The sequence below is a fragment of the Triticum aestivum genome, chromosome 4B, assembly GCF_018294505.1.
Source record: "Triticum aestivum cultivar Chinese Spring chromosome 4B, IWGSC CS RefSeq v2.1, whole genome shotgun sequence".
Taxonomy (NCBI): domain Eukaryota; kingdom Viridiplantae; phylum Streptophyta; class Magnoliopsida; order Poales; family Poaceae; genus Triticum; species Triticum aestivum.
This window is the reverse complement of record NC_057804.1, coordinates 178,872,219-178,897,565: the sequence shown is the minus strand read 5'-3', so window position 1 is coordinate 178,897,565 and position 25,347 is coordinate 178,872,219. Positions and strand designations below refer to the sequence as shown.

The window sequence follows — 25,347 nt, the reverse complement described above, 5'->3', positions numbered from 1 at the left end:
ACCAAGTTGCCGTTGCATGTGGCGGCGTTGCCATGGAGTGAGGCGTTTTGTGTGAGCGAGCCCGCTGGGTCGAGTGAATTGAATTGATTAATAAGGGGAGGGGGTTATGTGTAAAAGGGGTTAAGTGGCCAGTTAGCAATCCCACGTTTCATCTCTGCCCTTCGCTCTTGATCCAATGACCCATGCCATTAGTTTCCAGTGACCCAAACAAAAGACCTGACCATCACGGCATAAACGGAACAGAAACGTAACCGAAGTGTGAGAAACGAGGGCCGGATTCTCCAACCGTATAACCGACAGCACAAGGGAGGAGGAGAGAGATAGAGAGACACGCCGGCGGGGCGCCGACGGCGCCGCCCCAATGGTGCCGGCGAGCACGGTGCTCACGCTGCTGGGCTTCTGTGCCAGCGTCCTCTTCATCGTCTTCGTGTGCTCCCGGCTCGTCTGCTCCCTCACCCGCCGCGTGCGCCGCGGCCGCCGCCCCTCGCCGCCTCTCCCCCGCTTCCCCCCCCGTCGGGGTCAGAGCCGGTCACTCCCTCCACGTTCCGTTCGACCGCCAGGGACACGCCGCTGGAGGGGGAGGGGTCGACCCAGCCGCCGTAGCCGCCTTTCCCACCCGCGCCTTCTCCGCCGCCGGCTGCCCCCGCGGCGAGGCGGCGGACGCCTCCGCCATGTATGTGCCCCTCGGTTCCCGTCTACCGATCGCGATTCACTTCACGCCTGCGCCATCGGTAGAACTAATCGCATTTTGGAATTAACTGTAGCGGGGATCCATCGATCGCGCACTGTTTGGTAGAATCAGATCGGTGATTGGGGGAATCCGGTGTTGCAACACTAGTGATGTTTTCTCTTGGCGTGCTCTCGGAAGATTCTTCCATGCCAAGGAACAAGTACATATTTGAGTGTTGCTATAAGTGCTAACGTATCTTGAACAAGCAGCGGTACAGCGTCACATTGATAGAAAAATTGGATGTCCTAGTAGATGTTGGTGCCTAAGTCAAACCATGCCACTTTAGTACCAGAGTGTTGACGGCTGTGTTTAACTAGATTTTTGCTACTGAACCATGGGTGACTGAGCTTGCATTGTTACTGAATATAATGGGGCATCACACTAGTTCGATGTGGAGTCTGTCGCCTTAGTTCTACTACTAGTTTGTTCTAGTTTAGCTAGAAGTTGGGCGCGTTCACAGCAATGTCATTTTGGCGTCTGGGGGGCGTGCCTCTATGTTCTATAATGGACATCACACAAATATGAAAGATGGGGGAACTGTTATCAAATACTCCCTCCGTCCGGAAATACTTGTCCTAGAAATGGATGTATCTAGACTTATTTTAGTTATAGATACATCAATTTTATCCATTTCGAGGACAAGTATTTTTGGACGGAGTGAGTAGGTCAAATGCTCGCCTGTGCTCGATGAGAAGGAAGCAGGGTTCTGAGTAATAGTTGATGCATTCTGAATTGCCATTTCTGTTATTTATTGATGCTTGTTTAGCAATTTTACCCTGATTACACAAAACCTTTATCCTGAACCATTTGCATCCTCGTTTGCAGGTGTGTCGTTTGTCTTGCAGAGTACGAAGATGACGACGTACTCCGCGTTCTTCCTTACTGTGGCCACGATTTCCACGTGGCCTGCACCGACATCTGGCTAAAGCAGCACTCGACATGTCCTGTCTGTAGAGTTTCCCTGCGGAACGACCCTGGCAGAAAGCACGCTGCGCCGCCTCTGCCAAGCGCGGTGATAGTAATTCCCCCATGCTCGCCTGAAGTGTCAAGATCCGATCCATGCCCGCTGCCTGTTCTCCGGCAGAGGGTATTCGCCAACTACATCGTCACAGGTTCATAACGAACCTGGCCAGGCGAATCAGATTCAGGTAGTATGCCATCCATCCGAGGATCAGGGAAACAATGCAACGCCATCTGAGGTTGGCTCTCCTGTTGAGAATAACAACCAGACAGGGAAATTGAACATAGAGAGTCCTCGCGTTGTTGGCATGCTGCCATGATGTAAAGCCTAGCTAGAAGCTGCTTGAAGTTCCTTTTCCTGCAGTCTGAGCAGACCTGTAGAATCAGAAACATTTTCATGTGTGCCAGGATGGCCGTTATATGTTACAGTAGTTTTCAGAGAGTTGATGTAAATATGAGAATTCATTCGGTTTTCTTCTTAAAGCGCCACATTATTTGTTGATCACACTCAAGCAGTTGACTGTTTATCACACTCGAGTACTCAGGCAGGTATGCACAGTTTCTTCCCGAACATCAACTGTTTGCATCTACTTGGAACTGGGAAGTGCTTAATCAGACATCGCACAGTGTATGTCTAGTGAAGTATCATGTGTCCGTTTTTTCTTTTCTTTTGGTAACTAAAATTTCATGACTGGTCTCACCAGGATAACATGTGAATGTCAATGGCCATCAAACAGTAGGCTGATAATACCCGTCAACGTTAGTAGAATTACATCTACCATTACCTGTTGATAGATTATTTATGCTGCAACAATCACTTGTAACTGTACCACTGTTATTGATGTATTTACATAAGAACAGTCAGTAGTGAAGGTAAGTGGCAACAAGCAGAAACTATTGACCCCCATATCTACACTACCTCATCATTCAACACAGAAGGATCCAAAGTAAGACTTCATCTTTCAACACAGAAGGGTCTAAAGTATGATTTCACCATTCAACACAGAAGGATCCAAACTATTGCACACTTTTTTTATTTTATTTTTTTGCTGTCCTTTGTTAACTGTACTTGCACACATCACAAGTTATGATTCGGAGAAGAGTAAAATCAACTAGCAAGGGAGATGAAATTTGCCTACACTACACACTCACATCGATGCATATCACCTGTTATGTTCATGATCATGTTGCTTGTAAACTTGCTGATCCCTTCGACTTCTTCTCATTTGAATGGAACTACGGAAGTAGCTACATGTATGATCAATGGGCAGGGGCAGATGATAGCCCATCAGCGCGGGACTTGAAGGCCTGGAGGACGAGGGAGAACCCCGGCGCGGCGGTAGCGACCTCCTCCTCCTCTAGCCACAGCCGGCTCTCCAGCGCGCTGCGCGCCCGGAGCATGACCACGGCGCTGCCGTACGGAGGCTCCCGGAACCACCAGCCGTGCAGGTCCCACATAACGTCCACCGGCGCGCCGTCCACGAACACGGTCTGGTTCCCCCTGAAGTTCAGCCGCGGCCGCCGCGCCTGCACCGCGCGCTTCCCGTCGACGCTCACCCACAGCTCTTCTTCTTCCGCGCCGCCGGAGCATCCTACGCTTACCTCGTGATCCGGGCCGCCCTCGGCGAACCGGACGCGCCGCGCGGTGTGCATCGCCGCCGGGTCCGGCGCAACGACGCGCTCCCTGCGCGCGAACGGGACGGTCAAAGCCGCCGCCTTCGGGTTCGGGATCCGGCCCTCGAACCTCTCCTCGACAAACTCGGCCGCCAGGTCGCCCACAGCCAGCACGACGTCGGCGCCGGCGACGGCGACGAAGTAGTAGCCGGAGTGCGGCTCCGGGGAGGCGTCGTAGCGCGCGGCGGTGAGGTCCCAGAACGCGACGAGCTGTGGCTGTGCGGCGTCGTCAACGGAGACGGACTGCGTGCCCCTGCGCCTGCGGAGGACCACGGCGGGGTTGGAGGCGGAGGGGGAGAAGGAGAGCGTGGGGCCGAGCGGGGAGCGGGTCCAGGTGAGCCGCAGATGCAGAGGAGAGCTGTGGCCGGGCAGGAGTGCGGTGGCGCGGTAGAACACGGTGACGGAGAGCGTGGAGGGGGAGGCGGGGGAGGTGAGGGTGGAGGAGGGGGTGGTGCAGGCGGCGACGTCGGCGACGACGCAGGAGGCGAGGTCCCGCACGGAGGACGGCAGCAGCAGCAGACTGGAGGCGCTGACCATTGTAACGAGATCTGAGGTGTCAAGAAGAGAGGAGGAGGAGGAGGTGGTGGCCAATGGTTTTCAACTCATAGCGGCGACCCGGCGGCGAGGCTCTCCTCCCGCTCCCACTCCCCGCTGGCAACTGCCGGACCCAAAAGTGGGAGAGGCGCGTTCGACTTCGATCGTGCCCATTATTTAAGTGCGTCGGAGAAGGGCGCCCAGCCGTTGGATGATGAATGGGGAAACGTGAACCGTCCGATCACACTGGCCGAGTAGACGAGATGAAGTGCCAAGTCATCTGAAAAGCTAAAATGGAAGGGCAATCCATGACCCATCCGAGCCATTTTCTGCCCGTGCTCCAAAAAAACTCTTCACTTTTTTCCGCATCAAAATGTTTATGACATTTCCATGGTCAAAACTCCCGGTAATAGAAAAGGAGAAGAAAAGAAGTAGACTGCCCGAGGAAATGACCTGACCTGACTTTGTTCTTAAAGTTGGGCGAGCACCCCAGCTGACTAGTAGTAGGTGGAACTTGGTCCACTTGGGATTTTGCCTTCACTACTAGCACGTTGGCCCTCGAGAGACTGCAACAGGCGGCGGTTGCCGGTGAGTCCTACGATCATGATGGTGCCAACGGTGTCGAGTGCGTGCTATTCTCATCCGATCATCTAGCATTACTCTTTGAAGGTGATTCTTGATCAGGGAGGGAGCGTTTGGGATGAAGATTTTTGCCCCTTTTAGGTTGTCTGTTTTCTTGCGAGTTTGTGGGCTGATCCTTTTGAGGAGCTCATAAAGGTTCGCAACATAATGCTACTTTGTTGGCACCCTTGTCGAGCTCTCCACTTCACAAGATCACCAAGGAAACACAATAGTCCGTGAGGATCACAACTAGTCTCAAATTCTAAATCCTGGCATATGCTTTGTTCTAGTTCCAGGGGAAAGAAGGGTGTGGCAGTTTGTATGTCGTCTCAAAAGAAATTTGGTGTAAGTCAATTGTTTGGGCCATCAGGGCATCTTTAGCAGATCTCCTAGACTAAAACTGCCAAAAGTGTCTTATATGCCACTTTACTGATTCTTTTTAGGGAAATCACTGTTTCGCAGCTAGTAGAACCCCTAAATTTTTAGTCCCTAAATTTTTTAAAGACATAATTAAACTTATAATAGCTTTTTTCGATAAATTTTAGACATTAATATCATATACATACATAACATCGTACATACTACATAACTCTACTCATCGCCGCCTAAATTAAGAGCATCATCAATGCAATAGCTCCCGCCAAAAGAAGATCTGCAAATGATCCATGGATTAAGAACCAAATCATGACGGCCACTGCAAGCGCAAGGCGAAGCTTCTTACGTTTTCTTCTTTGGGCTTGCATCGACTTGATTTCGGCTTACATCTCGTTGATTTGGTCTTGCATCGCGATGATTTGGTATTGCTTCTCCCAAATATAGTCATCTGGGGATTATTTTGGAAGCCAAACTTATAATTTTTAGTAAAATTGGTTTTAGGGACCTGCTAGCTAGTGCTTAACTCTCTAAAACTCACTTTTTCTCCCCAAATATAAGTTTTAGGGGATGTGTTAGAGATGTCATGTATATTCATCGCACAGTTGTGGTGTGTCTTCTACCTAGAGCCTTTCTCTTCATGTCCATCTTCCTTCCAACGCGAAATCGACTTGCGCCAAAGAAAAGTTAAAGAGACTTACATACAACCATGCGAGAAGAAACAAATGTGCAAGGGGGCAGGCGCTTGTGTTTACAGTTAAATAATTTTTTTAGGGATACAGTTAAATACTTGGTACATACTCCTATCACAAAAAAAAGGAAGGAAAGACAAATGGTGGGATAGTTATCATGGGGAAAAAAGCAGTGGGACAGTTGCATGATTTGTGTGCGTGTGCGTGTGTGTGTGTTCTCAAATAGAGATCTCTCTCAAATATAAGATGTTCTGAACATTTTATGAATCTGATGTATAGACATCTTTTTCGTGTGTTTGTTCATTCATTTCAGTTCACATGTAGTCAATATTGAAATACCCAAAACATCTTATTGTTTTATTTGATTGATTACATCTTGGATGAAATGGAATAAAACCATCATGAATCACGCGATGCCAAATGGTTTGATAGCACGAAACAGATCGCATATGGCTGCGCAAAGGCAATTAGTATGAAGCTTGTTCTGCTCAGGTGTCCTTTGGGGGGCATCAGGCAGCCATGTAAAAATGAAACATCAGGTTAATAACCATAACCCCGTGCAAGGACCACACACACACACAAACACACACACACACACACACACACACACACACACACACACACACACACACACACACACCCCACTTCGGTCAAAGAATGGTGGGACAGCAACCTTCAGACTCGTCTCGGCTCTTCCAAAGCCCTAGCCTCATTGATGATGCTCATCTCTTGGGAGGTTTGGTCTGAGAGGAATGCTAGAGTCTTTCGCAACGTGGCGGTTCCATCGATGGTCATCATCAACAAGATCAAGCACGAGGCGTCGCTTTGGGCTTTGGCGGGTGCCAAGCACTTGAGTATTGTAATGCCGCGAAAGTAATTTTTCTTTGTCTGCCGCTTGCGGCTTCTGTCTAAAACCTTCTCCCTTATTTAATGAAATGGCAAGTCTTTTGCCTCGTTTCAAAAAAAAAATGTTCAGATAAAAATAACAGAAGCCAACAGCACGGTGAATCAAGTGACCAAGCCAGGGTGAACCGATCATTGTCTCAGGCAAGGAGATAGCAAGCGTCACTCTTGATGGTCCCATGACAACATGTGTATATGAATGAATATATGATCCCAGCTGAATACTAATGCATCCTCTCTTGTTACTTTCATTCTTTTAATGCAGAGCAGGAAGTTCCAACCTCTCAATGATTGAGGACTAAGTTGTTAAGGATTAATTATAATCCTAATAATCCATGCTTAACAACCGCCTTAGATAAGTAACCGTCATTGGTTACCGCCTTTATGGCGTCCTTTGTAAAGGCCGCGTCCGTTCAACGCGTCCCCTCACTTTGTATATATAGTCTTGTTTGTCATCAATAAAGAGACACTGTTCATTCCCATCATTCGCTCCTCTCTCCCTCTCTCTTTTTCCTATTAACACGTTATCAGCCCTTTGCCCTAACCCGAGCAAGCGATTAGGCCACTAAACAAACCGGCAGCGCCGGCGGCGCCCGCACACTATCAATCCGTCACCGGCGATGTCCTTGATGGCCGAGAGACGGCCGAACGAGTGCGAGCCCAGACCTCTTTGACGCATCGCGTTGTCCCCGGCGGAGCGATTTCACTAACGGCTCGCCTGCGAGCAACGCGGAACTAGCGACAGTCCATGCCCACCGGCGCGTGGTGCGTGCACGCTTCACCCTGCAGAACGGCACGGCGGCGCAAGTCTCCAGCCGGCGCATGGTCGCGTGGCCTCGACCTCCCGCATCAGCCCGAGGCGTTCACGGCCCAGGCGCGGCGAATCTCTCGATCTGGGAAGAAACCAGATGCAAATGAGATGAAAGCACAAAATCCAGAGAGAAAGGTAAGAACGGGGAGGGGATCAGAAGGAAACATACAAGATCCCTGTAACACATCTCATACAAAACGACAATCATCCAAAGACCAACTCTGTATCTTGATTGATACATCAAGCAGGTGATTCAATTCCAATTTCGTTCCTGCACGAAGTAAGCACTAACCTCCAGGGCGTCGTTTGCATGCCGTCCAAGGCAAACTTCGGCGGCGACCCATGGCCCGGACAACGCTGCCTCGGCCAGGCTCCTAGCTGAGCGGCGGCAACCTTCGGCCCGGCTGCTCCCAGCGCTGCACCCGGAGGTGGCCGCAGCGGCTAATGGCCGGAGACCAGCATGACAATGCCCTCAGGCGCGCGGCAGCGCAGTCCACAGCCCAGGCAGAGGCGACACCCTCTGTGCCCGACGCACCCCGGCGGCGCCTCCCATCGGCCTGAATCCTCGGCGCACAGCGACGAGCCCGCCACATGGCCATCATCCGAGGCTCTCGACCTCAGGGCGGCTCCCACGGAGCGACCAACCACGACGCGGCTATCCAGCCCTTCGGCGTGAGCGCACCATGAGCGGCAGTGGAGGCGACGTCCTCCGGCACGGCGCAGAAACCGACGGCCGGCAACGCCCTCTGGCGTGCGACGTTGTACGAGCAAGCCCTCCGGCTACGGCCGGCGGCGACATGAACCGCAGCATCGGTGCCTCTGTGCAGAACTAAACAAATCGATGGCGATAGGGAACCTTATCCCTTCGGCCATTTGAGTCTAAGCCCTTCTAGTTTCTTTTATTGGCAAATGCGTCATCAGACTTAATATTACTTGAACACAAGCCATCAGGTTTATTGTTTTAGATTTTGGTTAATACCAGCATATAATATTGGTTGAGTTCTAAGGCATTGAGCCTATGTTTTTGGATGGGCCGACCATTACATCTGCAATGAACCCTAAAGATACTAGTACTTTTTTTACAATAAGTGCAACAACTACGTTTTGCATTTGATTTTCTTCTTCTTGCAAATCATGATGTAAATTCAAAACAATGATTGTGAAGTGTCATACTTAATATGACTACATCATATTTTATTTGCGAATCACAAGGTATGATGGCATCTACTGCGTAATTTGCAGATTATCCATCACTACTGTGAGGTCTACATCTTTTTATTTTAACAAGATGACTACCTTCGAAGTGCTCTTCCAAATATTAATATTATATGTGACTACCTCAAGATATTATAAGGTAATACTGGCATCTACTGCAAATTTTGCAGACTATCCATTATTACAGCAAGGTCTACATCATGTCACTTTGACAGATGATTACCTTCAAAGTGATTTTACACATTTTGCATAACATAAGGTAATAGAATTACGAACATCTACTGACAAAAGTCAGACTATGTTATCTATTACTGCGAGGTCTACACCGCATCCGGTGATTATCTTCAAAGTGTTATCCTATATAAATTGAGGTCAACACATATGAGTGTATAGCTAGCATCAGCTATCATAAAATTTGCTCCTTTGAAGCCATTATTGTTGTTCACTAAAATTATTTACTCTCCTAGTAAAGAAATAATAATAATGATCTTACATGATTAAAATGGCATTTTCTTCTAGTATCAATTATTTAAGCATCATTTTGCTTGAATAAGTCGTGGAAAATTACACAAATATTACTATTTGTGATGATATTGTCGTCCATACATAAAGGTAGAGACCATAATTTATAGCAAATATCGAGTGTCTCAAACACTATTACAAGATCCACATCACATTTTGGGTTGATATTTTATAGTGACTAACCCCATGTTTGAAAAATGTCATGGCTATTCTCTTGATAGCTAAATATGTACATATTCATTTTATGTCGCAAACTTCACTTAGTTCTCAAACTAAGTACATTATGGATGAGTATTTATTCACTTCGAATATTTTCCTTTAAGAGAAACATGCTGCCATGAGCACATCATGAATGATCGCCCATTTGTTTTTCAAGACCTCAAGTCTATTGCATCTCACAATTCTATCACATAATCAACTTCAAGTTGAGATCTCGTGATCAAATATTTTTATATGCAGATCCGGTTGAAAATTCCTTATACACTTTATCTCCTCTTAAGATGGTACTACCATTTTTATGATGAAGAAACATGGAATTTCTTAAAATCATCAGATTCACCCAACGGGTGCTATACCATTATTTGAAATTCTTGCTAGTACCGAGAATACTATGCAAGTTAGTGGTAACAACACAAAACCATGAGGAATTCGAAGTAAAGTGGATGCTAATAGACAACCAAAGATAGAATCATCTCTTAATAGGAATTGGCCGTTTTCAAATGATCAAAAGACAACTCTCCAGTTTGTCAAATGTGTGGTTATATAAATATTGTACCTATGATTACCAGACCATCAAACATATGGTCGAACCACACCACAAATTTATTAAAAGGCCAATAAGTTTAATGGGATAAATTTGAAAATTTGCAAATAACAACCAAATTCTAGTAAAGGATTGTTCTCAGAATCTTCATCAGAAGGAGGACCAAAATTTAGTGCAGAAAATGGAGGATGAACTCATTTGCACTCAAGCATATCGGGGACCTCAGGTAATCTCCTAATTATCCCACCATATTATTAGCCTATACTTGTACTACAACATGTAGTAAAATGTCCAATATCATATCCCTTGGATACAATATTCGATAAATTTGAATGTATGCTTCAATTCATACTCAATATTGTTGCGCACACAATGATTTTCTAAGTATTAATAAATTAAATATTAGGCTTGATAGCCTTAGCCATCCTGGTTTGGGGGTGATTAGAAAATTGTTGACAATTCTGTTGGTCACAACTTAACAAGTTGTAAAATATTCCCCATATCATCAGATTATATGTGCACCACATGTGCCATAGGGGAAATCTGTTTTAAGGAACTCTCACCTTAAAAATTCTAAGCAAGCCACTTATTCTTCCTTGAACGCATTCAAAAGATATATGTGGATTGCTTAACCATTATCTGGGGTAATTTAGATAACTTATGGTACTCATATACACATTCATAAATTGTTTAAGTGTGTTTCTAATCACACACAACCATGATCTTACCCGATAAATTGCTTAACTTATCAAAGTAGGAGCAAAATTCTCCTGAACAAAGGATAAACCCATTCGAATGGACAATGTCGTTGAACTCATTTCACGAGACTTTTATGATTGCATTCAGTACTCTATGTACATACCCATAATGGTTTTGTTAAATTTATTATCAAAGATATTTAAATGAATTACATGACCACTTTTAAAGAATTGTAAATTTACCAGCCTCTTGCTGGACACATACGACCTTACACACCGTAAGTATGATCTAAATCATACCAACTGCATATCATACTACTTAACCCCCTTGTAGTAACTACGTGGAAATCAACAAAGTATTTCCTATCTGCAATAATTCGGTTACATATCGATATCACCACTCCAGCGTACATCAATGGGCAGTTATAGAAAATTAGGGATCTATTTGAGGAATAACATTTTATCCGTCAATCAAAATTATTCATAGCCCGTATGCTGATTGCATCAGCAATAAGGATATTTTCCGGCATTAGGGGGAGATAAGTACCACAAAGAATGCCGAGAAATAAATTATAAATGTTATTGACATTCAATCCTTATATCCACGTACTCAAAGAATCTGAACTATAAGTTTAGAGAATCATATATTTGCAACACATTGCAAATTTGCCACATACATTTACTGATGAGAAGGTGTCACTAAATCCAATATTCCTGCAGTAAAGTGTCAGAAAGAGTGGAGGTACCTGATAAACCACTCTTCTCCCCAAATGAGAGCAAGAGGGGGAGAAAGTCTGACAACATGAGATATAACTTCTCATATGCTTCCGCGGAAACAGAAGAAATCAATTCCTCAACCAGTAAATGTAATTCAACATCAAGTTGAAAGACACCTCACTGGATGCTCATCATCCAAAGCCCGGCATAAATGTGCACAAATGTTTTGGTGCCGGGACATCGAAACACCTTGCCTCCATTTGTTGTAGGAAATCACAAGGAGTTAAAAAGGAATAAATATATTATCCACAAACTTCAATGATTCCATCAGAATCATATAAACTAAAGACTACATTTGTCGACATATATTTCTTCTCAAATTGCTAAACCTTTTGGGCCCCGAACCAAAATCCATGGTAGAGTGCCTCCTGCACTCATATTGGTTCACATAAAAGGAAGTAAGTAATGAAGAATAGCACTCGCTCTACAAATGAGTAGTATTTACCGCAGTAATACCTACTCCTCATAAGTATCTTCCATATGGAAAACTAAAAACTTCTCATTCATAGACAAAGTCAATGAGGTGGTGAGAAAGCGAGGCTTGTAGCAAAAGGGTTCACGCAGAGACCCGACATCGATTATGATGTAACATATCCTCTTGGTATGAGTGGAATTATGTTTCGATACTAAATATCATTGGCAATAAAAATAATAACAATATCCATGCAGTTGATGGATGAAGTGGCTACATACTCATATGAGTCTCTCATTTCGGAAATCTCTATTCAAGTCCCTGAAGGGCTTATACTTCTGAATCCAAAAGAAAATCGCAACAATTTTTGTGTAAAACTTCATAAGTCACTCTATGACTTGAAATAATCGGAAATTTATAATGAAGTCTCTCAAGGGCTTACAATTCCAAATCCAAAATAAATCACAACATATTTGTGTAAAATTTCAGAAGTCACTCTATGGCTCGAAATAGTCGGAAATCATATGGTACTACCGACTAAATGAGTTCCTTCTTCAAAAGGATTACTCGAATAATGATGATTATTTACATGTTTAATAAAGGAATCCCAAATTTGATTTCCTTTCATCACCTCAGTGTATATTGATGACCTCATCATTAATGTCTATACAAGACCTAAACATACACATAATCATCTCAAGACGGGAAATTTGGATTCAACCAAATTTAGCTTAAGCTTACAACTTGAGCATTCTCTCAAGAATACATATCAGTCTACATATATCCAAGACATATACGAGAAGTTCAATGTGGATATATCAAACCAATAAAAGACATGTAATATGGTCATAGTACCCCTGATAGGGTACAAATCCATTCATACCTAGGGGTGATAATGAAGTGATATCAGGACCTGAAGTTCTATCTGACTAATGTCAAAGCACTCATATAATTGCAAAACTACGTCAGGCCTGACACTAAATTTGCTATCTTTGTTCAGAGTGCAACCCACAACAAAAGGTATATGGACGATATAAGAAATATTAGCTTATATCTCAAGCTCACAATAAAGCTTGGATATTTCCATCAGGAAATACAAGATATGACCATGATATGATATAATGATATTGGCTCTTTCTTTGATCCCAACAATGCCATATCAATGACTGAATTTGCGGGAATAGCCTTCATATGGAAGTCATCTGAATGAGCATTAATGGCTATTTCTAGTTATCATTTTGACATAATTGCTTTATTTAAAGGCACTGCAAAATATGCATGATTTGGCAAGAATGATTAACCACACTCAAAATCATGTGGCTGAGATTCATCAGAATCACATAACTTGTTCTTATCAAGATTCTAGCACTTGTGTTACTCGATATGTATAGGTTATATGAAGAGCAGTATCATATTGCACATTGCTCAAAATTCACTTATCCTCACGAATTATAGAAAGTGAGGAAACAATTTACAAACAAAATATTGGAAAATCCAACGGATTATTCATAATGTCATGATAATGCCATTGGAATTGGTCAGACACATCCTTTAGATTTGCAAAGTTCAGCGGGAGTAATCTCCCAAACTATAACCTATTAACAATGATCAGATTGCATATATTGTACTCTTTTTCCCTTGATGAGTTTTTCTCTAATGGTTTCTCATAAAAGGTTTTTAATGAGACAATATAAACACAAGTGTCTATATATGCCATATCATTTTCTCCTTATATTTTTCCTACCGGGTTTTAAAGGAGTTTTCAATGGCATATTAGATCGCACTCTTTTCCCTTATGAGTTTTCTCTCAATGTTTCTCATAATGGTTTTTAACGAGGCAATATCTTCTCAAAGATCATATATCATACTTTCTATTTTCCCTACCGGATTTTTTAAAGGAAGTACTCAAGATATATTAATTGTTCTCTAAACTTATCGATGAGTTTTCTCCTTCTTCAAAGGTTTTTCCCATATGAGTTATCAAGAGACAATAATTATTATATGTTGCATCATTTTCTCCTTATTTTTCCCATTGGGTTTAAAGGAGTTTCAGCAACGTATCTACACTATTTTCCTCATATTTTTTCCACAGGGTTTTTGGAGGAGTATTTCTCAATATGAAGATGATGAACAATCTCAAGGCAAACATACTAAAGGAGTCTTTATCAAGATGGCGCATATAACCGAAGACAAGCATGGATTAAGGGGAGTGTTAAGGATTAATTATAATCCTAATAATCCATGCTTAACAACCGCCTTAGATAAGTAACCGTCATTAGTTACCGCCTTTATGGCGTCCTTTGTAAAGGTCGCGTCCGTTCAACGCGTTCCCCTCACTTTGTATATATAGCCTTGTTTGTCATCAATAAAGAGACACTGTTCATTCCCATCATTCGCTCCTCTCTCCCTCTCTCTTTTTCCTATTAACATAAGTAACGAAATTACAACATCACACAAGCTGAGATGGATGGAAAATAAGAGTAGCAAAAGACTTTCTACCTTGTCACTTAGCCCGTGTCTTTCCAACAAACACATGGCATGAGATAGAGAAAAATTCACTGTAGGTCATAAAACTTGAGCCGGATGACACTTTGGTACCACTACTTCAAAATACCCGAACTACGGTCCATGTACTTGCGCACAGGGTTCACTTTGGTCCATATGTACGATTTCGTCTACATATTCGCTGACTTGGCCGAGTCAGCGACCGCCAGCTAGGCTTTGACCGCCACGTAGTCGATCCTAGGGTGAATACTACTTGATCCAGGGTTATTTTTGCAAAAATGCCATGTCGGCCAGGGACCTGGTGGAGACGGCCTGGGGCATCGCCGGCAGCGGCGTGCCATTCCTCTAGGTGGTCCGGCCGGGCCTGGTCACCGCGGACGGGCTGACACGGCTGCCGGATGGGTTCGAGGAGGCGACACGCGGGCGCGGGATGGTGGTGGAGTGGGCGCCGCAAGAGCAGGTGCTCCGGCACGCGGCCGTGGCCGGGTTCTGGACGCACGGGGGCTGGAACTCGATGACGGAGAGCGTTTGCGAGGGGGTGCCGATGCTGTGTCGCCCGCACTTCGGTGACCAGATGGGGAACGCCAGGTACGTGGAGCACGTGTGGAGGGTGGGCTTCGAGGTCGCCGGCGTGCTCGAGAGCTGGCGGTGTGGAGGTCGCCATCCGGCGGCTCGTCATAGGGTGCGAGGGAGCGGAGATGCGGGCCAGGGCCAGGGACCTGGTGGAGACGGCCTGGGGCATCGAAGAATACACGTGAGCTTCGGCAGCCTGGCATGCATGTTGAGTCATCGGGGTGGTTTTGCACATCCCGCCCACGCCGGACAGGACCACGGCGTCCGCGTCCACGGACGCGCCCGCAGCTGAGGAGGAGGGGGAGGTGCTGCCGGAGAGGAGCTACGTCTCCGGCACCATCTTTCCCGGCGGCCTCAACTGCGCGACGCGCGCCCACGTGCTCAGCAACTCTGCCGACGGTGCTCGGCCGACCGCCTATGTCAACATGTCCTGCAAGATGCGCGGCTGCGACATGCCGGCGTTGGCGGCCACCCGCCCTGTGATCTGCGAGGAGTGCTACATGGACTGCATCGCCGCCTCCGGCAACTGCCCAGGCTGCAAGGAGGCCTACTCCGCCGGCAGCGACACCGACGACTCCGTCGACGAGGACGACGACGACGCCATCTCCTCGTCGGAGGAGAGGGACCAGATGCCCATGACATCCATGTCCAAGCGCTTCTCCATGGTGCACTCCATCAAGATGCCCATGCCCAGTAGCAACGGCAAGCCGACCGACTTCGACCACGCCCGGTGGCTCTTCGAGACCAAGGGCACCTACAGCTACGGCAACGCTCTATGGCCCGAGAACGAGCACGGCGGCGGCGGCAACAGCGCTGGGGCCACCTCCGGATTCATCGGCATCGAGGAGCCGCCCAACTTCGGTGCCCGCTGCTGCCGGCCCCTGACGAGGAAGACCAGCGTCTCTCAGGCCATACTCAGCCCATACAGGTACCAATTCCTCGTGTAAAAACAAGCGACATGGATGTCTAACGGCTCCCAGTGGGTCGGCACTTGGCTCGCCGGGGCGACGGATCACGCGCGCGGCAACCACGCTGGCATCATTCAGGTGATTGATCGAATCCATAGATGTTGCTGCAGCTGACATACTAAATCCTTTCGAAATGCTTGTTCAATCGATTCGAAATGCTCATGTATCTTCTCCAAATGATTGATGAACGCGCAGGCAATGCATGCGCCACCGACCTCGGAGCCAGTGCTTGGCGGTGAGCCGGCGGAGTCCGGTGCGCTGATCGACACGACGGGCGTGGACATCCGGCTGCCGATGTTGGTGTATGTTTCGCGCGAGAAGAGGCCGGGGTATGACCACAACAAGAAGGCCGGCGCCATGAACGCGCTGGTCAGGACGAGTGCCATCATGTCGAACGGGCCCTTCATCCTCAACCTGGACTGCGACCACTACGTGCACAACTCGGCGGCACTCCGCGAAGGGATGTGCTACATGCTCGACCGCCGCGGCGACCGTGTCTGCTACGTGCAGTTCCCGCAGCGGTTCGAGGGCATCGACCCCAACGACCGGTACGCCAACCACAACCTCGTCTTCTTCGATGTCGCCATGCGCGCCATGGACAGGCTGCAGGGCCCCATGTACGTCAGAGGCTGCATCTTCCGCCGCACCGCTCTGTATGGGTTCAGCCCGCCGCGCGCCACCAAGCACCACGGCTGGCTCGGCACGAAGATCAAGCTGTTCCTGCGGAAGCCCACCATGGGGAAGAAGACGGACAGGGAGCTGGTCATGGCGATTTTGCAAAAATAACCCCGAATCGAGTAGTATTCACCCTAGGATCGACTATGTGGCGGTCAAAGCCTAGCTGGCGGCCGCTGACTCGGCCAAGTCAGCGAATACGTAAACAAAATCGTACATACGGACCAAAGTGAACCCTGTGCGCAAGTATATGGACCGTAGTTCGGGTATTTTGAAGTAGTGGTACCAAAGTGTCATCCGGCTCAAGTTTTATGACCTACAGAAGTTTTATGACCTACAGTGAATTTTTCTCCATGAGATACGCCGCGCCAAAACGCAACTGCAAAACTCTGCACCAGCTCCCCATGGTCCGTCAGTTACGCCTCGAATGCTATCTGAATATCTGATAACTAAGAATGTTACAAGATGCGAAATCCGTATGCACTTGATTTACGGGGTCTGCTATGTTAGGTGAGAATGCAACTCACTGGCAAAGCGTAGCACTTGATCCTAGAGCACTGTGAAATGTTGGTACGGCAGATCAGCTAACTTATCAGATGGTAGATGATCAAATGATGCGAGCTTCGCAAGAGAAATCAGCATATACTATTAATTCACTTGGCACGAACATGAATGTACAGACACCACAGGGAGATGCAAATAATATTGTGCAGCCCAAGTACAACTCTGATTAAGGGGGGGGGGGGGGGGGGGGGGTGATACGAGTGCATTCCTTTATGTTTAGAGCACCAAAATCATTTATTTTTTCAGAAATAAAACAGACAGATAGACAGATGAAGTTTTTGCAGTGGGCAATGTCTCTTGATCTTTGTTAAACTAGAGCAAGCCAGGAACGAAAGGTTTTTAAGATGCAGCAGGCACAAGTTGACAAAAGAGGCCTTTCGGTTTCAGACCCACTAGGAAACTGATGGACAAGATAACATTATGCAACTGCGGAGAGGATATGTATATTATTACGCTAGCCGGCAGAAGCAAGGCAGTTGCACAAGGTATGCATGCATGCATCAGGAAGGAGGAGAGCAGGTTGCTCACTTGTCCTCTTCCTTCCATGATGTGGTTGGGTGTTGGAATACTCCTAGAAGCTAGATCTAAGTTGCACCTGCTCAAGAGAATATGATTTCTATCAATATCAGGACTTCTGTTCCAACATCAGCCTACTTGGCTCTTGTTTGGCATGGAACGCCTAGAAATTGAAGAATCTTTCGCAGTCACATTAGTCTGTAAGTGACTCATTATCACCGCTGGAGTACAGACATGTCATATTCTGGCGATCAACACTGCCCAGCAAATTAAAAGATATGCGCTGCTCATGCGAACGATTTGATCATTAGACATCCTCCTGTGAAACCCAGACCTCAAGTTAGTTGCCCAACAGCAATACAGCCCCCAGCTTCAACAGTTTTGTGCACTTGAAATACAATTAGGACCTTTTACGCAGATAGGACCTCAAACGCACACATTTATTTCTGAAGTGACTAACCCTGCAGTCACTAAGAAAACATGGAGCCAAGACCATCACATGCATGAGCGCCTTGTGCATAGTAAGACATTATGAGCGGACCACCTCAATCTGGTTCTTTCCATATAGCACATACACGGTTTCCTTGTCATGCAAAATCAGGACTTAAGCATGCATCGGTAAGCCATGATGCCTGCTGCAGAGTTGGCTAAAAATATACTCCTATATGATTAGTTGGCGAAGAAAATGACATGGTAGGTACATGCTTATGTGTACTATGACAGCATGTGCTACATGGTCCACCGCTATAAATGATGACGATGGGAACTTCACGGCTACGATTTAATTTCCAGTCTCTAGACAACCAACAAATGGATTCTCAAAGGTATAAAATGTTTATTTTGCATACCACAAAAATGATATGGCTCGCTGCCCTGAAATTGTCCCTGTCATCTTTATATAACCCCTCTCTGAAGGAAGTTTGCGAATGATTAAAATACTCTAAGGACAATTTTTAACATCAAACAAAGTTATATGATCCCATAAACCGAATGAATTGGCAAAATTCATGCAGCTAAGCAAGCCAAGTTGGATTTTCAACCATCTGACTGTACATTATCTGAGTTACACCATTATATTCCCCATTTTCATCTCCTAAGCCATAAAGCTGAGAAAGAATTTACATAAAATGCTTCTGTATTTAAGTGATTCAACTAGATATGGATCTAAGCAAAAGAAAACACAATACAATTAGCGGTAAAATAGGTATCACAGGAAAGCACGTGGTTATAATCTCCATGACTAGAAAGTGTGCAAAGACATAGAATTGCTGAGAGGCTGACCTGAAAGTCTGAAACGGGAACAAGCTACTACTCCAGCCTCATCTATCCAACATCTGTGGCCAAAGGAGACCACATACACAGCTCATGTCAACCAAACACTAAAAGTGTGGTACCAACATGAATAAGGAACGCAAATTACGTGACCCCCTGCAGCTTATCGATTAGTACATATATATATCTTTGCCATTTATTTGCGTTATTATATGCCCTTCCGCATGGAAGCCCTTCAGATCTCCTACGCATGGCGTGTAACAAACTGTGATTAGCGGTCAGCATAAACTTTACAGCACACTGCACTGACTGAACTAACAAGACTCGGACACGGACAATCGAGCAGCAGGTGGCTGCCTATGATTCGTCGTCGACGACTTCATCAGTCTCAGCCACTGCAGAGCTATAAGACGACCCCTCATCGAGCTTGAGCTCAACCATGCCGCCATGCGGCGTTTGTTGTGCTTTCCTCCTGCCTCTCCTGTCCCTCCACCTCACAGCGCCACCTCTTGATGATCCCTCATGTGAGCTCTGGCCTATATCTCCTCCACCCTGATTAGCAGCAATAGTCTTCCCATTGACTTGACGATCAGATAACCCCCTGTGACTGTCCCATGCAGATACCGCAAGTGGCCAGACCCAACGAACCGCGAGCAGGGAGAGGATGACATAGACCCAGAAAGAGAGCCACACGCACATTGTCCATTTCAAGCTGCGCGCCACGGCCTTGAACCATGGAAGCGCCGTCTGCACGGTGATCTCTGCTCTGTACACCTGGGGCAGGTGCACTGTCATGGCTCTTGGCTGCAGAGAGACTCTGATGAGCCGTGTCCTCTTGTGACGGCCGTGGCCTTCCCAGTACTGCAGCAGCTTCAGCGTCGCCGACTGGCTCTCGCTGCGCATGCCCAAGGCGAGCGGCACGATTGTTAGCGCGGACTGCGCTAGCCGCACCGGAGCGCTCTTGTACCGCAGCATGTACGGCTGGGTGGCTGATGCGACGGTGCTTCCACTTGGGGTGATGGCCTCTGTTTTAATCTGAATGTGAGGTTTTAACAGATGGGACATCAGTAGGTTGCAGATGGTCAGGTTAAATTCCAAGAAATTTGGACTGCGAATTTGGACCTGGAACACGCCAATCTGACGGTTGTGGTCGGAGTCTGGCAGCAGCAACGACATGGACACCCTCACGGAGTGTCCCGCCGGGGGGACGAGGGCCACGGCGGCGCTCGGCTGCGGCTCGGTGTAGTCGAAGTAGAGCGGCTGGCGCACGGTGACCGGGTCCTCGACCCAGTGCCGGATAAGGACGAAGCCGAGCAGCAGGGACGCGACTAACGCGACCGCCAGGGCCGCGAAGGTGAAGGCCGCGGCGAGCACGCCCACGGCGGCGCGGCGGGCGAGGGAGGCCGCAGCCGCAGGGACGGTGCGCAGCTCGCCCACGAGCGTCGCGCCGGGGAGGACCACGAGGGTGAGGACCGCGGAGATGACGCGCTCGCCGAGGAAGGCAACCAGCCGGACGAGCCAGCCTGCCGGGATGGCGAGGAGGAAGAGAAGGGTGTCGCCGCCAGCGGTGGGCGGTCCGGCGGCCGGCAAGAAGGGGTAGTGGTGGTGGTGGTTGTACGTGGACGGGTGGTGGGGTCCTGGATCCATCGGGTATGAGCTCCAGGTTAACATGTGTACACCAGGAGCCTAGCACCGTACGTAGGGAATGGAGCGAACTAGGCGAAGGTTCGAGGGCGCATGCAGTAGCCATGTCGAGCTGCTCGAGGATGACGAGGTACACGTGGAAGGAGGGGTCCACGTGTCGGATGCATGCCTCCATGCAGATCGATCATGGCCAACCGCTTTTGTCACCATCGACGTTATGTCACCAGGAGTATATATCTATACCAAATATGGTACTTCACCCCTATACAAAAATTAAATTCGAAAAATACCAGGAAAAGTTAAAAAAAATCCGGAATCTTGAGATCTCAAACTTGGGCGCCCATTCTACTCCCGTATGAAGTTTTGTAGTAAAATACAAGGAAATGTATCCGTGGTGAAGAAAATACAATCCAAACTAAAATCCATCCAAATAGTTTTTTTATACATAGAATTTTTTTGTCTTTTTTGCCACGGATACATTTCCTTGTATTTTTAAATGAAATTTCACATGAAAAACCCCAGATTTGTTTTCAAATTTCCAGGTATTTGTTTGAACTTAATGTTCATATAGGGGTGTGGAGTACGTAGGTGTTACAAATCCTCTTCCTACAAATTATCCAGTACACAAATAATACTGTTGAAACAATATGATAGTAACATAAATAATACTCTACTTGACAAATCTTCTTTTGGAAACTTATGCTGGATATGTGTGTGTGTGTGTGTGTGTGTGTGCGTGTGAGCTCACGCGTGTGTGTAAATGAAATGGTCTTCACAAACAAAAACTAGGAAGATGCCAGTTACATCCGTGTACGATATCTACCGGCTCAATTCATTTTCCTGAAGGATGATACTCCCCCCACCAAGAAATGGAAGATGTTTCTTTTTACAGCGAAAAAAATGGGAGATGCTAATTACCTCTGTACAAAAATTAATTCAGAATTCATCATTGTTTTCTGTTGATTTTGTGATGGGTACCGACCATCTGCCCAAATGGGCCGTGTAATTGGTGCATCTGACGATGCCTCCTCCTTTCGGCCCATCCGGGAAATCGATCACGCTGATGCTGCCGTCGTCCAGATGGAAAGACGGCATGTAATCCATTGTTAGGTCCAGACACCTGCAGAGCAGTGCCAGGTGGATGGCAGGATGGCCGATAGCGACAACGACTCGGTCTGAATCAGCGCCATCATCATCTGGCAATTCGTTTACCAAAGCTTGCCATGCATCCTCGGACTGAGCCCACAATGTCTTAAGCTTTTGGTGTTCCATGCCGCCCATCCAACCAGACTGAACTATCTGTTCAAGGCTCTGCAGAGAAGGGGGAAATTGTTAACTTTCAGCCCCAGAAATGTTTGGTTTTGTAAACTTTCCGACTAACAGTCTAATTTCCCTTAAGAGAAAGGTGCCAGCCAATGTGCGCATGAGATAGCTTTAACAAGAAAAGGAAGTATGTGACCAGTGCTAATAGTAGTTCTGAATTATAGATGTCGTGATTTGTGGTGCCTTCATAATGAATTCATCTCAATGACGTTTCAGCCTTTCAGGACATATAAAAGGCCTTCAAAGTAGAGCTAGTGTGATGCCGCTCATCATAACCACAGAAACTGTAAATGGTCTAACCTTTTGCTTTGTTAGAAAGGCATCATCAATTTCGAGTCCGAACAAATTCTTCATTTCAACGTAACGAGGCACACAGTCAGCACCTAAGCAATCAGCAGCCTCTTGGACCTGCAAGTGACTCCATAAGATCAGATAGTGCAGGTGAAAATTTTGTACAAATATGATAGAAAGCAACTAACTAAATGTTGCGGTTAGTGAAACTTATATTTACCTCACATATGGCAGTTGCAGTATCAACAGCTGCGACTTGTGGGCTACAGATAATACTGTTCACCTTCAGATCTAGAAGTAGTTCCGCGGTCTTCTGAGCCTGAAAGTGTGTGACCGAATATGAGCTTAGCTGTTGTACTGGAAAAGAAATAAATTGGTGCTGTATGACACACAAAATGTGAATTACCTGTATAACACCCAGCATGTTCAGCGGTGCATAACCCACTCCGCCTAAACTACCCTGGAGTTCAAAAGGACAATATATGTCACTCAAAAGAGTACAAAAGGTGCAGTGTGCGGCTATATAGTTTTCACTGCCATAGGTGTCTAGATCATTAATCCCAGGAATTAGAAAATAAGATCCTGGTGTCTTCACGGCTTGATCCCAAGAACAAGTGCAACTTTCTTCATGCATGCGTGCACACAAGGAAAATCCATACCTCAGAACTGCTCTGTGTAGCCCCTTGACAAACTAGAATGATCCGCTTGCTCGACTTTCTACCTGCAGAACTTTCGGCAGAAATAGGAGAGTTCGGGGTCTGTACGAAATACAAACATGAGCAAAAGATTAAACCACATTTTCATTGTTTGATTACTTCATCTCTGTTTTCTCTGGAAACATATATGTTCTCTTATTAAAATAGTGGAAATAAGCCACCATGGTTGCTCATAAGTGCTACAAACTGACATGACAAATAACACTAATAATTCATCTATTACTTCGCAAGAAGCCCGAAAAAAGAGGACACCTCACAACAAGTCAACATTGTCAAACAATGGTATTGAGACAGATAAGTAATGCTCGGTGGTTTATTTCAAAAAAAAAGTAATGCTCGGTGGTTGAAATATGTCATTAATAATAATAGCAAGTAAGTGCAGTGGAATCAACAACTTTCATTAACATTAGTTGCATTCCTGCAACTATCTAGAAGCAGATGAAATATGCTCGGTGCATTTTTTTCTGTACTATGGATGTCTTGTTCCTTCAAACTTCACACAACATTTACAATGTTATTATGAAAACACCTAAATATCCTGCACAGTATTCTAAAGCACCTAGGTTGTATCGGCTGATGGTAAAAAGATTGTGGCAAATCTAGCCATGCAAATGAAGCGGGCTGCCCTGCTAATTCCTTTAATCTCGAAGTTGATACAAGAGTAGAAGGTCCCGTGCTAACACAAACAGGCAAGGAGTAGAAGGTTCATATTAATAGTGTGTTTCGGACTTTCAGTAAGTATGAAACTCAAGTTTCAGCACACTGCATCAGCAGAAATTTTTTGGTTACAAAGGAAAGCAAAGTTCAGTTATGGAAACAAAATTACACTCACCTGATTTAAGCGGTTAAGGCACACACTTGGAGGGCGTCCGCCGGGCTGTGGGGTGAAATCCAGCACACTAGCGCCACAGTTGCTTTGGAGCAGAGTCCGAAAGTACTCGGTGCCAAGTCCTAAACACAAACAGACCAACTGTGAACACGCCCTGAGCATTATAACATCCAAATCAAAACCTGGTTACACCTTACCCAAGGATGTGGCAACGAGCGCTTGGTTAACTGCATTGTGGGCAACCACAAGAACTGACTTGCCCTCGTGTGTCAGGATCCTCTCCCAGCAGCCCTGCGCTCGGTCCCAGAGCTCCCGCACTGGGTAGTGCCCATCGATGCTGCAGTCTGATGGATTCTTCTGCCACTGCTGGAACAGAGCCCCGTACTTCTCCTTCCCTTCATGCTTCAAGAGCCCCTGCAAACAAATCCAGCTGGTCAGTGTGGCATTTCCGCAAGCACCTGCCGGCTGCCAAGCATTTGCACAAACATCAAGCGAGCGAGCGAGCAGGTGCCCACCTGGAAGGAATAGAGGTCGATCTCGCGGAGGTCGTAGTCCGGGATGAGGTCCTTATCGCGGCTGTCCCAGATGATCTCCGCGGTGCGGCGGGACCGGGCGAGCGGGCTGGTGAAGCAGGCGTCGAAGGAGTCGGCGAGGAGCATGAGGCGGGAGGTCTCCGCTTGGGACTCCCCCTTGGGCGTGAGCACGGAGAAGTCGGAGCTCCCCTGGATGCGTCCATCCGCGTTCCAGGTGCTCTGCCCGTGCCGCACCAGCACCACCCGCTTCGCCTCCGCCAGCGGCGGTAGCGGCGGGCGGCTCGGGGACCTATCAAGCTCGCGCACGCTCGAGCAGCGGATGCACGAGGCAGCGCTGCCACCCGGTCGCCGGTGAGCGGTGGCCGGCGACGGCGGCGGGGTGGGAGCGAAGAGGAGCATTTGTGGGATTTTATCCGCCCCTCTGATTTGGACGGTACCCAGAAGGATGTGTGGTTTGGGTCGAGTTTCCCGCGAAGATGTTCCCGAAGAAGAACCCGTACAACGCGGATTTTAAAATGACGCCTTCCATTCAAGAAGACGTATAGTACAACATAAACTATTTTTGTGCGTGCTGCAAAATTCTGTCAGAACATACAAGGATTTGGTGAGCACAGCAAAAACTTACATTTCGTCTTCAAAAAAAACTCATCGCAACAGTTCCTTTCAGATAATATATAGAATGCACTTCGGTTCTTACAGGAAGGGCCTTGTCGCATATTCATCATAAAATTTAAATTTAAATGTGCTACATCAAGGCAAGAGATAATAATCGACACACGAGAATTACACAAAAAAGAAGAAGGCAAAACAGTTGACGCTGACAAAATTGCTCGGTGACCCCGCATAAGTAGAAAGGAATATTGCATCAGGAGTGATTCTTGTCAATTAATTGTCTTAGCAACTTAGGCACCGCCTGTCCACTGTTTGCAAGAACATCAGCCAAGGGCTTTGCATGAGCAGCATCAGTCTTAGAGACGATAACATGCACCTCCCCTGCAACCGTGTGACGAGCTGTCCTGGTGAGGATCTCAACATAATCGTCAAATGAAGGAGGCAAGTCCGCGACCAACACAATCTCAAATTCCTCAACACCTGATGTTGCCAAGCTCTCACAGCCTTTCACAAGGACATTGATAAGCCCCATGCTGCAAGTAGATACAAAGGAACATGTAAGTCGTCAATGTCACAGTGCCACAACACAGTTATTAATTAAAACAGTGGTGCAGCTAAAAATCATCTGAAAGTGAAAACACA

At 46.7% G+C, this 25,347-nt stretch overlaps 5 protein-coding genes, 1 long non-coding RNA gene and 1 pseudogene across 6 annotated transcripts in view; 2 read left to right on the top strand and 5 right to left on the bottom strand.

Annotated features, from left to right (window-relative positions):
• Nucleotides 1–296: 296 nt before the first annotated feature.
• LOC123090049 (RING-H2 finger protein ATL65-like) lies at nucleotides 297–2,192 on the top strand (annotated as a pseudogene).
• Nucleotides 2,193–2,699: 507 nt separating this feature from the next.
• Nucleotides 2,700–4,034, bottom strand: LOC123091690 (uncharacterized). Its single transcript, XM_044513284.1, has one exon. The coding sequence runs from the start codon at nucleotides 3,899–3,901 to the stop codon at nucleotides 2,951–2,953; it is 951 nt and encodes a 316-aa protein (XP_044369219.1). The 5' UTR covers nucleotides 3,902–4,034; the 3' UTR covers nucleotides 2,700–2,950.
• Nucleotides 4,035–6,934: 2,900 nt separating this feature from the next.
• On the bottom strand, nucleotides 6,935–8,175 carry LOC123091689 (uncharacterized). Its single transcript, XR_006443410.1, has 2 exons — nucleotides 7,590–8,175; nucleotides 6,935–7,379 (listed from the first exon to the last, which is right to left on the bottom strand). It is a non-coding gene; the product is annotated as an uncharacterized lncRNA (long non-coding RNA).
• Nucleotides 8,176–15,187: 7,012 nt separating this feature from the next.
• LOC123090048 (cellulose synthase-like protein D4) lies at nucleotides 15,188–16,699 on the top strand. Its single transcript, XM_044511535.1, has 2 exons — nucleotides 15,188–15,703; nucleotides 15,926–16,699. The coding sequence occupies exons 1-2, from the start codon at nucleotides 15,188–15,190 to the stop codon at nucleotides 16,514–16,516; spliced, it is 1,107 nt and encodes a 368-aa protein (XP_044367470.1). The 3' UTR covers nucleotides 16,517–16,699.
• Nucleotides 16,700–18,059: 1,360 nt separating this feature from the next.
• LOC123091687 (seipin-1) lies at nucleotides 18,060–20,876 on the bottom strand. The gene is made up of 2 exons (XM_044513283.1): nucleotides 19,880–20,876; nucleotides 18,060–19,792 (listed from the first exon to the last, which is right to left on the bottom strand). Exons 1-2 carry the CDS (start codon nucleotides 20,426–20,428, stop codon nucleotides 19,115–19,117), a joined length of 1,227 nt encoding a protein of 408 aa, XP_044369218.1. The 5' UTR covers nucleotides 20,429–20,876; the 3' UTR covers nucleotides 18,060–19,114.
• Nucleotides 20,877–21,158: 282 nt separating this feature from the next.
• Nucleotides 21,159–24,566, bottom strand: LOC123091686 (2-carboxy-D-arabinitol-1-phosphatase-like). The gene is made up of 8 exons (XM_044513282.1): nucleotides 24,076–24,566; nucleotides 23,758–23,974; nucleotides 23,564–23,682; nucleotides 22,675–22,773; nucleotides 22,422–22,475; nucleotides 22,236–22,334; nucleotides 22,025–22,132; nucleotides 21,159–21,712 (listed from the first exon to the last, which is right to left on the bottom strand). The coding sequence occupies exons 1-8, from the start codon at nucleotides 24,490–24,492 to the stop codon at nucleotides 21,338–21,340; spliced, it is 1,488 nt and encodes a 495-aa protein (XP_044369217.1). The 5' UTR covers nucleotides 24,493–24,566; the 3' UTR covers nucleotides 21,159–21,337.
• A 172-nt stretch (nucleotides 24,567–24,738) lies between these two features.
• The window catches only part of LOC123091685 (probable ATP-dependent RNA helicase ddx5), a 3,030-nt gene continuing 2,421 nt past the window's right edge, over nucleotides 24,739–25,347 (bottom strand). The window contains exon 6 of the mRNA XM_044513281.1: nucleotides 24,739–25,238. Coding sequence (XP_044369216.1) covers nucleotides 24,959–25,238 — 280 coding nt within the window. The 3' untranslated portion in view covers nucleotides 24,739–24,958. The remainder of the gene's footprint in view (nucleotides 25,239–25,347) is intronic.